General features: G+C 40.1%; 1 protein-coding gene across 1 annotated transcript in view; it reads left to right on the forward strand.

Moving 5' to 3' along the window:
• plxna2 (plexin A2) overlaps window positions 1–13,230 on the forward strand; it is a 277,277-nt gene that overhangs the window by 101,648 nt on the left and 162,399 nt on the right. Inside the window, exon 4 of the mRNA XM_047362018.1 lies at window positions 9,436–9,570. Within this exon, the coding sequence (XP_047217974.1) occupies window positions 9,436–9,570 (135 nt within the window). The remainder of the gene's footprint in view (window positions 1–9,435; window positions 9,571–13,230) is intronic.

The raw sequence follows: 13,230 nt of genomic DNA on the forward strand, positions 1-13,230 counted from the left end.
CCCACTTGTGGCCATTGTTATACTAAAAACCACAAGGATTGGGGGTACCTCTCTTTGTCAGACTGATTATAACAATTGGAAAAGAGAAGGGGTCGCATAGGTAGCAGAAATGCAGGGTGTGTTTGCACCTCAACCATAACTGAGCCGTTTTAGGCTAAACCAGACTTGCCCTTACTCCATCCAACAGGGAGGGGGAAGGCAAAGGTAAAAATAATTGGAGAGTGTTTCCTGTTGCGTTGTGTGAAAGGTGGGTAACTTTAAAATGGGTTAAGTCAATTCAATCGAATCATATAGATTTCAAGTCAGGCACATGCATTCCGATTAATAACTAACCACTGAACAGTACAGTCAGATTCAGTTATTTATTCAAATTGGATAAAAAGTTTTTCTATCTAAGGAAACCCAGCAGATTGCATCCAGTCAGTGACTTGTAGCAGTCACACCTCCTGGATGAGCATGTAGAGACAGTGGACAGTGACTGGCGTTGACTTTGCAGCAATCCCTCATACTGAGCATGCATGTAGCGACAGTGGAGAGGAAAAACTCCCTTTTAACAGGAAGAAACCTCCAGCAGAACCAGGCTCAGTGTGAGCGGCCATCTGCCACGACTGACTGGGGGTTTGAGAGAACAGAGCAGAGAAGGAAAAAGAACACAGAAGCAGAACACAGAAGCACTGATCCAGGAGTACTTTCTATGGGAAGGAAAAGTAAATGTTAATGGATGTAGCTCCTTTAGTCGTTTCATCTAGGAAGAAAGAACAGATCAACTCTGAGCCAGTTTTCAAGGTTAGAGTATGAAAGAGAGCACATACAGTTAGTCACAGTAAAAACTCAGTCAGTAGGAAAGAGACAGGGGTAAACACTGAAAGACAGGGCCAAGTGTATCATCAGTAGAAGGTGAGCATTAAGTTGTTGCCAGCAGAAGCTTGGACGATACCCCCCTCCATGAAGGTGTCACAGGTAGACACAGAGTCAGGCCAGGTGTAGCTTCTAGGAAGAGAAAAGAGAGAGAACAAAGTTAAAAGCTGAAATAACAGCAAATAATGCAAAAATGGAGAGTAGTATGAGAATGTAGCGAAGGGCGTGAAAGCGGTCATTATGTCCTCCAGCAGCCTAAGCCTATAGCAGCATAATTATGGAAATAGCTCAGGATAACTCTAGGAACATATGGAACAATCAGATTTCTGATGTACATGTTATGATGCAGCTTTGTAACAAGAACATTATATGTGAGAGGAATAATTTTAAATTATTTTCTGGATTTAACAAGGAGCCAATGAAGGGAAGCTAAAATAGGAGATTATCTCTCTTTTTAATTTTCATCAGAACTTAATATGGGATTTAAATGACATGTCCTGGTCAAAAATAACACCAAGGTTTTTTACATTATTACCGGAGGTCAATTTAATGCCATCCAGGTTAAGTGATTGACTAAGCAGTTTCTTTTTTAAAGACTCCGGTCCAAAGACGACAACTTCTGTCTTGTCTGAATTTAGAACCAGACAATTTTAAGTCATACAAATTTTTATGTCTTCAAGACATGCTTGTAATCTATCTAACTGGGCTCATCAGGATTTATGGATAAGTAAAGCTGAGTATCATCAGCGTAACAGTTAAAATGTATCCTATGCTGCCTTATAATTTTACCTATTGGAAGCATATATATATAGTAAAGAGAATTGGCCCAAGTACTGAACCCTGTGGTACTCCACAATTAACCCTGGAGTTTAAAGATGATTTATTATTTACATGAACAAACTGGAATCTGTCAGACAGATAAGATTTAAACCAGCCTATCGCTGTTCCCCTGATCCCTACAGCATATTCCAGCCTTTCTAAGAGAATATTATGATTGACTGTATCAAATGCAGCACTGAGATCTAACAGAACCAGTACAGACACACGTCCATTATCTGAGGCCATAAAAATATCATTAGTGACTTTCAGCAGAGCTGTATCAGTGCTATGACGGCCTTGGAAGTCTGACTGAAACTCTTCAAACAGATCATTGCTGTGTAAATGCTCACACATTTGATTAGGCAACTATTTTCTCAAGAATTTTGGATAAGAATGCAAGATTGGATATAGGTCTGTAATTTTTCAAGTCATCTCGATCAAGTGAAGGTTTCTTAAGTAAAGGTTTAAATACAGCTACCTTAAAAGCTTGTGGTACATATCCATTTACTAAGGATAGATTAATCATATCTAAAATGGGGCTGGTAATCACTTCCTTAAATAATTTGGTTGGGATTGGATCTAACATACAAGTTGAAGGTTTAGATGAAGCTAATATTTTTGATAACTCAGAAAGCCCCATAGGATCAAAACAGTCCAAACACAGATAAAAGCAGTGGCTGTCATTCCAGCTCTCAAGACTACAGAACCTGATAAGTGCAAATGCAGAGGATAGCTGTCAGATTGCTTATTTAGAAAGTTCGAGTTTTCAGAGTGAAAAGTCGAATTTTCTGAATTGTTTACTGAAAGCAGTTGAGTTTCATCCAGAGGGCCACATTTTGCTACAATTCAACTCCTATTATGCTATTCCAATATACTGTGTAGGTGTACTACTTACAATTTTATTTATTCCGATCTTGACACAAAGTTCGCAGAGTACCTCCCTTGTGTGGTTTGGTAAAGGTTCCCATACAGTCCTCTCTGCCAGCTGAAATACTGAGGCAAAATAATTTACAACCTCAGACTGATCTGTATTTGACTTGGCAACCACCTGTGCACAAGCGTGTCCGGTTTCAGAGAACTAACATCCCTCAAGGCTAAGGGTTAAAAATAGGATTTCTACAAATCTGAAAAGAAAATTGCTCTCAGGTAATAGTTAGCAGCTGAACAATTAAAGAGGAAAAACAAGCATGTAATGCTGAACAAACACTATGTATTGTGTGCTGTCTGGCTTTAAAATCTGGATGCTAAAGTTTGGTTTTTGTTGTGAAGTAGGCTGAAAGAAAGAGGCTAAGCAAAAAGTAGTCCATGGAAGAGCTACTAGGCCAAATTCACTGCTGACCAAAAAGATCACAAAGGCCTGTCTTGCTGTTGCCAAAAAACATGATCACCAAAACTTTTTGAAAAAATACTTGGTGAACTGACAACACAACAGTGGGACTTTTAGAAGCTGTGTGTCTCTTTACATCTGGCTCAAAACTAATACACTAGGGATGTTAAGATGAACCAATTAGCATCGATTCACGAATGCGATTCGATCCGTCCGCTTGTCCATCTGTTTGTCTGTTTGTCAGTTTATGCTTGAAAACCTTGCAGTGTGGCTGCATTAAAATAAATTCTGCATTGTAGAATGGGACAAAATTGCTCCACAGCAATGTAAAAGACTTTTTAACTATTATCACAAATGTTTGGTGGTGTTCATTTCTGCCAGGGGTGACACAAGGGTTATTGGATTTTGGGGATTTGCTTCATAGGGCCAGGTTGGTTTGGGGAGGTTTTTCCCTTAACAAATGAAATCTTCATTTTAAAATTGTTTTATTTAGCTTATCATTGCCTGATATTAAAGTGTGTTTGATCTGAAACATTTATGCCTTACAAAACAAAGCAAAAACTAGTGAAGTCTGTAAGGGAGGCAAAAGCAGAGCAATGTACATCTGGATGTTTTACCAAAGTGGAATTTTGGAAGTTTTATTTATTTATTTTTTGTATACAGGGTTTTGTCGCAGGGCGTTGCTTTAGCTGCTCCCGAGCAGTTTCATGGTGTGGCAGAACCAGCTTTCTTACTGGCTGGGATGTGACTGTTGAATGAATGACAGTTTTGGCATTTACGTTTGCTTCTATCTCTAAGCTGCAACATCCATAATGCACTGCAAAAACACACATTTGCTGCACTTTTAGCCAGGATTTATTCAGCCCTTTTCACTCAAGTAAATTGCTTCTCATAGACTCTCACAGTTGGTGATCCATTGTCTGGCACTGTGTTCAAAACCAGAGACCAAGGCTGAGCTGTGGAGAGGAAGAGGGAGAAGGGCAATCTGGATTGGAGTTTGGTCAATCTTCAAACGTTTTTCCAGGGTGCTTACATGGTCTGATCAAAAGGCTCCCTCTGGCATGGACCCTTGTAACTACAGGGGGAGGCCTCTGATGCCTCTGCCATCATATACCACAGGCATATCCCCCAACTCTAATCTCCAGCCCCCTTAGGTTTTGGTGCTATTACATAAAACATACATGTAGTTGGAGTGCTAACAGAAAACAATTGAAGTGAATGTGTATTTTGAAACTGAGCCTGCTTAATGTGCCAACTCTTTTATGTAAAGTATTGAAGCAAGCTTCCGTTTGAGACTGACTCTCTTACTGCTTTTATTCTGTTTTGTATTCATACTGCAAAGGATTCTTTTTCTATTTGCGATAAAACGATAAACCTTTCACTGACTGCACTGTTACACTGAGTTACTGTGCTGTGAAAACATATTTTCCCCTAACAGATTTTTTCAGTTTATTGCTTTATGTCACACTTACATTTTTATATCATTAAACAAATTTTATTATCAGACATCTATCTAATAAGATTTTCTGGTAAAAAACAAAATTCATGTTTCCATCAATTATGGTGGTTGTTCAGGGCCAGAAACAGCAAAACAGCAACAGGATCACACTACCACAACTATGTGTAATGGTAATGTTCTGTTCAGATTGCCTCTATAATGTTCTGACAACATGTCGCCAAAAATAAGCATAGCGCTATCATTTGTTTTTAAAGATAAATCCAGCTTGACCAATACAGCTACAGTTTCACACAAGTCTTCCTCTTGATGACAGTGGAAGTTTGTTGATATACTGGGCTAACGTTAGCATTGATAGTGTTTTATTATGACTTCCTGATAATTCACCTCATAATGTATTTCAGTGCTGCTACAGTTAAACATATCCGAACAGACAAGGAGCTGTAGTAGTTAGTACAATCTCTCTGTCAAACTGAAACTTACTGTAAAGAGTGAAAAACACTAAGATGGTGATGGAAAATCCAAAAATTCACATAGTAAAAAAAACAAAAACATTGTCATTTCTGCAAGCTGTGTATAAAAACAGTTCATGATTTTAAACAACTGACTGTATGGCTCACTGGCTAACAGTATGGGTGTCACTGTCGTAGAATAAAAGGCATTACAGCAGCCACAGGGATTTGATGTTTTTTTTAGTCAGTCACTCCAATAAAAATCATTTAAAATGACTTGATCAGGACTTACATTGGATACTTAGGATTTGCAACGTTTGCAGAGTTACTTCATAGTTAGAGCGATTATAGTGGTCCAAAGCTTCATGCCTCTGCTCTGAGTGAAAATAATCATGTGAGATTGGCCCTAAGTGTTGCATGGTGAGCCCCTATTGAATTTAGTCATTTATAATAATACCAATTATTGATCCAATAGAAGTTATATCATACTTTGCAGATGTTAACATAACCAGACAATGCTGGTCTGATCATAATGATCTAAACTAAGAAAAAAAAAAAATGAATAGATGAATGGTGATAGCTCATTGTTGCACAGGACAAGTGGTTTCATGGGACAAATGGTCTTGCTTTGCATTTTCATAACTGCATTTGAAACGTTCGTTTTTATAATATGTTACAATACAGCAGTCCAAAAAAAGCTAAAACAAAATTTGAAAACAGTCCTCCAGCTCCGGGATTTGCCTCCCACTCTTTGCCGCCTGAGGACACTTATTTCTGTTCTCCATTATCTTCAGCCATCACTGCCGTGTTTGGATTTATGTTTGTACATGAAGGATTTTAATCCCACATGCAGCATGAATCTAAACACCAGTTGTCTACTGTTTATGCAATTTGTTTAAATATCTATAATTCCAGATTGTGTCGTCTTTTTTTTTTTTAACTGTTAAATACAACCCATGGGCTCCCTCGAGTACATATAGACAGTTTTTCCAACACTCTCATCCATCTTCACCTTTTTTCCCCTTTCTCACTTTACCCTCCAAAACACTGGTAGAGAGGAGCTGCCTAATAGCTGTGGTATTGAAACGGAGGACCATGTTGGACCAAACTGAACCAAAGGGCAGCTCTTTGAGGCCACAGGGTCTCAATGCATTGCTTTTCCTTTAATAGAGGGCCGGTAATATTGTCTGAAAAGTATTACCATTTGCAGCCTTTACATCTCATCTTATATATAATATAGGGTCAATCAGGGCCAATTTAGGGCAGGTGTTAGTTTGTTCTAGAGCACCCTAAATGCTACAGGAAGACTGAAGAAAATTAGATGTTTTAGTTACTTGTGTTTCTGTCCAGTTGTGAGGTTTTTTCAGACAGGTAAAAATGTGTTAGAGGTTATTTTTGGCCCACCAGACACTGGTTTCTCTATTTAATTTCCCATTCACCTACTTACATATTTAAAAACCTCTAATATAGAAGGAGTTTGTTTGCATGTAAACTCTTTATGCAAAACTTCCCTGGGGATGTGTATAGTTTCAGAGCCTTGCAAAAGTATTAATGTTCCTAACAAAGTGGTGCATATTTGTGAAGTGGGTGGAAATGGATATGTGGTTTCAAAGAATTTTTTTAAAATACAAATCTAGTGAATTTCTTGTAAGCCCTGTTTTCTCTGAAACCTTTAAATAAAATCCAGTGCCATTGATTGCTTTTAGAGGTTTCCAGGTTTTTAAATAGAGTTCATCCGTGTGTAACTTAATCTCCGTATAAACACAACTATTCTGTGATGACATCAGGGGTTTGTTAGTGAACATTAGTAAACTAACCGCATATTGAAGATTAAAAAACAAAGCAGACCGATTAGAGATGAAGTTTAGAACAGGATTAGGGTATGGACAATATGCCATGCTTTGGACATCAAATAAAACCAAAACTGGACATTGTTTGCTTTAATGCAAAATGATTTTTGTGAAAGAAAACTAATGCAGCACACGCTATTCCCAAAGAGAAATGTAGTGGCAACATCATGATCTAGGGATGGGAGAAAACCTCTTAGAGGTTGCAACAAGATTGAGACAGGGCCCGGGGTTGGCACTCTATTAGTAGAATGACATCTGTTTTTGCCCATTATTGGGGCAACTGTAGCTCAGTGGCAACAGTAGTTGACATGCAGTTGGAGGTTCAATTTCAGCCTTCTGGCCTGCCACATATTCATGTGCGCCTAGGCAAGGCTCTCAACCCCAAGTTGGCATCTGATGTATGTATCTGGAGCATTTGTGTGTGACTAGCTAAAAAAAGCATTACATAAATTCATTCAATTTACCATTTATTTAGCTCTGACCACCATCCCTCACACTGCTGAAATAAAAACATCCCCCCATTATGATGCTGCCACCACCCTATTTGTAAACTGTGGATCATTTTTCTTTAATTCACAATTAATTAGAACTGCTTTTGTGTCTGTGTCACAAAACTTAAGAGTGTAAATATTTTTCAGTTGTAATGGGGCAAAATGTGAAAACGTTCAAGACTACATTTGCAAGGCACTATTCTTTTCATCTTTGTATGTTCTACGTTGTAACCAGGTACTATATGTACAGAGCAGGGGCTTTGTTGCTTAAACATTCCAGCAGCAAACGTGTACATCGGTTGTGCTTGTGGCCCAACGTGAAATAAGAGGCCCCCGGACAGTGGTAAGAGAATGTGTGATAGCGATCTGATTCAGATGAACTGCAGGCGGGAAGGTCGGGTTATCTCATGATCCCTTGCGGCAGCCTGCTTGAACACATATCACAGCTTGAAAGGCCTCTCTGCCCTGTGCATGCACACAAACACATTGAGACAGTAGAATATAGTGCAGCCCTGGTACGGCCTGGCCCTGACATGCTTTATAGGCAAGCATATTTGCTGTGGTCTCCCTTCACACTGCAGTATCAGTAACCAGATGAAAACAGGCCCGTCCCCCGGGTCCTTCTTCCATCCTCCCACATATGGGTTTCACATATGTTCTGTCGTTGACTCCTGGATCAGTCCCCCGGGGTCAGTTGCTGGTCAGACACAGAAGGCTTGACCAGTTTGATTGCTTGAGTGGTAGAACTCAATCTCTAGGGCCAACGGTTAACCTACCTCGTTTTTTTCCTCTTACAGGACAATCTAATGGTTTGACACACATTCACTGCCTCACAAACAAACATGAGGCCTTGTGTGTGCACACATCAGCTCCCAAACCCCTTCAACCTTCCAGTTTGACAGACATATGACCCTGACTTTCCCCCTCTCGAGTTATTTTTTAGTGAGGCTGCCTGCTCTTTGGGGCTGTCACTATCTGAATAGACAGATGAATGTTGGGGTGGAGACAGGCAGACGGGAATGGACAGATGATAGAGCCATCAGCTTTGATGGTTGGGGGAGGGATCTCTGATATATAACATCATAGAGACATCTCTTACGCCCCACATCAGTAAACCTGCACTTCCCCCTTTAAAATTTGATGTTCTGGCTACATATTTGGTCAACATGCTTCAATGTGAAAAAGAAACATCATCACATTTGGGATGTATTACTCCATTTTTTCCATTTTTTTTGTAAGAAGGTGGTCAAAGTCTTAGTGAGGAAAGGAACACACGGCTAAGGTTTCACAATGGTTTAATTGTTTTAGCAATTAATTCCTTAAAGTAACAGTGCCCTGTTATAACCACAAACCTCAATGTGTTTTATTTGGATTTAATGTGATAGACCATAAGTGAAAAAAAAAACAACTTTATAAATCTTTTTGCAAACGAAAATGTGATAAAAGTGGTGCGCATTTGTATTTGGCTCTGATGACTTAGTGAAATCAAATTTTACTGTAATTAAAGTTGTGTTTGGGGGCATAATAAATGGATAGAATGTTTGTAGTCTCTGTCTAGTCACTAGAGCCACATTCACCCAGTGCACAACTGATAGTTGTCCTGTCAGCAAATTCTCCCACCTGAGGTGTGGGTCTCTGCAGTTCCTGGAAAGCTACCAGAAGCCTTGGTTACTTCTCTGATTAATAAACCTCTGCCCCAGTTTGATGGCCTTTGCATCCCCAAATGGGTTTTCCTTCAGTTGTGCCCTGTATTTAGATTATCTATCTTCTCATCAATCCTGACCAGCTTCTCTGCCCCCGCTGAAGAAAGAACATCCCCACATCATGCTGCTACATCAATGGAACACTCTATTTTTCTTTCACTTCAAAATTATGTTCTACCTTGTATTGACCTAACACAAAATCCTAAACATAGAATTATTTTCATGACAAAATGTAAAATAGTTCAAAGGGTGTGAATAGTTTTGCATGGCACCATATATCCATATAGCCTTCATGCAGAATCTCCATCTAACAGAATCACAGAGCCAGTAAATGATTACCAATGTCGACAAAATGGTTTGTGACTCTCGTCTGTCATTCTTGTCAATCTCTGCTTGTGAGTTTTCCTGCTCCTTGTTGTGACACAGATATAAATAGCTCTGCCTGACCTGTTTGTCTCATGTTTTCGTTTTCTGCTTAGATTCGCATCGATGGACCTCCTCATGGTGGCGTCCAGTATGAGACAATCTCAGTCATCAAGGACGGCAGCCCTATCCTCAGAGACATGGCCTTTTCTCTTGACCGGAACTTCCTCTACGTCATGTCTGAGAGACAGGTAGGCATGGGTTTTTGGGTGCCTTTTTAAACCTTGTGCTCCCTAATTATACGAGCTGCACTAACAGGAGGACGGCTAGCTTTAATGCATTTTTTGTGTGCGTATGCAGATGTTTAAATGTCAGGGAAAGTCTGTGCAGCTCCAGCAGGGCCCAGGATGGCTCACCTCTGCACATCACTAAATCTACCAGCTCCTTTTAGCTATAAATAACCTGTGTGGCACAGCAGGAGGACATTCTGACAGCATTTCATAATGAAGGAGAAGAATGAGGGCAGGGACAAAGAAAGAAATAGAGAGACAAGAAAGGGGTTAGGTAAGAATGAGAATAGGGGAGATGAAGGGCTTCTTCCTTTAGCTGGCTGTGGTGGGAGGGTGAGAGACAGTAATGAAAAAAGAGGGACAGCTGGGGCAGTGCATGACTTAGAGTAAAAGAAGGAATGGAGAGTGCAAGGTCATCCTTTTTTGGTCCTGATGAAGTGACACAGCATTGACGGGTGAAATAGGAAGCAACTGACAGCCATCAGTGCAGCCAATGTGCACCATAGGTAGGAACGATGAGGCCAAACTCAGGTGGGGGGGGGGGGGGGGGGTCACAAGGACTGTGAGGAGGTCAGGCGATAAAAGTAGGAAAGGATATTGTTGGAGAGAAAAGACATGACAAGAGGAGGAGAAGTGAGACAGCTGCAGAAAACACAAGTGGCTACAGTGGACTTGGTGGTGCAGCAGCCCTGGAGACAGACAACGGGCGAGGCTGTCAGAGTCAACTGATGAATTACCATCTTCTGTCCTTATCTGTTCTTTTAACAGTCAACAAGTTGCTGGTCACTGCTCAAAGGTGTGCACTCATACAGGGCAGTAGTCGGACGAGTTATTTGTTCTCTCTATTTGTTGCCTTTAGACTTTGACTTACAGATCTGGTGATATAATGAGTGCAAGATAAAAAAAAAATCATTTTCTTTGCTATTTATTTTTAAAACGTGAAAATCATATGACTTCATCACACATTGAGTAATATATTTCAGGTGTTAATTGTTGTTAATTTTGATGATTTTTGCCTAGAACTAATAAAAACCCAACACTTACTTTATCCAAAATTTTGAGTATTACACCAGTAAAAACATTTATTTTTTAAACTTTTTAAAAAATATTTGGGCATGATGTACTGAAAATGCAGTGTGCCATAGAAAAGATCAGCCTGTGACTCTGCTGAGATATTAAGGAAGCCCAGGTTTAGGGCTGCAGCTAACAATTATTTTACTAATGGTGTATTCTATTGATTATTCTGACCATCAGTTGAGTAATTGGATAATAAATTGGCACATTCGGCAGATTTTTCATTTAGGTACCTAAACTTGTTTTATAATTCATATAAATATTTCTAGAGGTAGAGTTTTGGGACCGTATACAGAGGCTATGAGTCTTTGACGCAGCCATCCAGGGTTCGCTTTCCAACCCTGCGATGTTTGTTGTTGTTCTTCCCTGTTTGTTTTCTATGTATATACAGGTCCTTCTCCAAATATTAGCATATTGTGATAAAGTTCATTATTTTCCATAATGTCATGATGAAAATGTAACATTCATATATTTTAGATTCATTGCACACTAACTGAAATATTTCAGGTCTTTTATTGTCTTAATACGGATGATTTTGGCATACAGCTCATGAAAACCCAAAATTCCTATCTCACAAAATTAGCATATTTCATCCGACCAATAAAAGAAAAGTGTTTTTAATACAAAAAACATCAACCTTCAAATAATCATGTACAGTTATGCACTCAATACTTGATCGGGAATCCTTTTGCAGAAATGACTGCTTCCATGCGGCGTGGCATGGAGGCAATCAGCCTGTGGCACTGAGGTCTTATGGAGGCCCAGGATGCTTCGATAGCGGCCTTTAGCTCATCCAGAGTGTTGGGTCTTGAGTCTCTCAACGTTCTCTTCACAATATCCCACAGATTCTCTATGGGGTTCAGGTCAGGAGAGTTGGCAGGCCAATTGAGCACAGTGATACCATGGTCAGTAAACCATTTACCAGTGGTTTTGGCACTGTGAGCAGGTGCCAGGTCGTGCTGAAAAACGAAATCTTCATCTCCATAAAGCTTTTCAGCAGATGGAAGCATGAAGTGCTCCACAATTTCCTGATAGCTAGCTGCATTGACCCTGCCCTTGATAAAACACAGTGGACCAACACCAGCAGCTGACACGGCACTCCAGACCATCACTGACTGTGGGTACTTGACACTGGACTTCTGGCATTTTGGCATTTCCTTCTCCCCAGTCTTCCTCCAGACTCTGGCACCTTGATTTCCGAATAACATGCAAAATTTGCTTTCATCCGAAAAAAGTACTTTGGACCACTGAGCAACAGTCCAGTGCTGCTTTTCTGTAGCCCAGGTCAGGCGCTTCTGCCGCTGTTTCTGGTTCAAAAGTGGCTTGACCTGGGGAATGCGGCACCTGTAGCCCATTTTCTGCACACGCCTGTGCACGGTGGCTCTGGATGTTTCTACTCCAGACTCAGTCCACTGCTTCCACAGGTCCCCCAAGGTCTGGAATCGGCCCTTCTCCACAATCTTCCTCAGGGTCCGGTCACCTCTTCTCGTTGTGCAGCGTTTTCTGCCACACTTTTTCCTTCCCACAGACTTCCCACTGAGGTGCCTTGATACAGCACTCTGGGAACAGCCTATTCGTTCAGAAATTTCTTTCTGTGTCTTACGCTCTTGCTTGAGGGTGTCAATAGTGGCCTTCTGGACAGCAGTCAGGTCGGCAGTCTTACCCATGATTGGGGTTTTGAGTGATGAACCAGGCTGGGAGTTTTAAAGGCCTCAGGAATCTTTTGCAGGTGTTTAGAGTTAACTCGTTGATTCAGATGATTAGGTTCATAGCTCGTTTAGAGGCCCTTTTAATGATATGCTAATTTTATGAGATAGGAATTTTGGGTTTTCATGAGCTGTATGCCAAAATCATCCGTATTAAGACAATAAAAGACCTGAAATATTTCAGTTAGTGTGCAATGAATCTAAAATGTATGAATGTTAAATTTTCATCATGACATTATGGAAAATAATTAACTTTATCACAATATGCTAATATTTTGAGAAGGACCTGTACTGTGAAATAAAGGCCAATACTGCCACCAAAAAAGTTACACTCTTCTTGTGTTTTTTAAGGGGAAAACAGACTAAATAAAAAAAATAATTACACATTACCTATTGAGAAGGTAAACAGCAAGTTTGCATTCCTGCCTTTGTATATCAAACCTCACTTTCAGTTTTCTCGTGCATGCGAGTGGCCTCGTTCTGCAGACTTGTGTTGTTTATAGAAGTGTTGCGTCTTTCTGTTGTGCTTTCGAAGCGCGAGTCAATGATAAACATGTGACTTAGTCAGGAATTAACACGTTATACAAATTTAACAAAGCCTTGAGCCAGATAATTTGCCTCAAGGAATTTTGGTAATTGAGTTACTGTAATTATTCGAGGAATCATTTTAGCCCTCCCAAGGTTATTTAATACCAGCCTTCAACTGTTATTAAAGCTGGTATGACTACACTAACTTTGGACTTGATAAAACAAAGCAGACCTACACCATCAGATGACATGGCTGAGCCTCTCCAATCCATCTCCAGACTCCGGACATTTGATTTCCAAATGAAATGCAAAA

This window comes from Girardinichthys multiradiatus, chromosome 1, assembly GCF_021462225.1.
Source record: "Girardinichthys multiradiatus isolate DD_20200921_A chromosome 1, DD_fGirMul_XY1, whole genome shotgun sequence".
Classification (NCBI taxonomy): Eukaryota; Metazoa; Chordata; class Actinopteri; order Cyprinodontiformes; family Goodeidae; genus Girardinichthys; species Girardinichthys multiradiatus.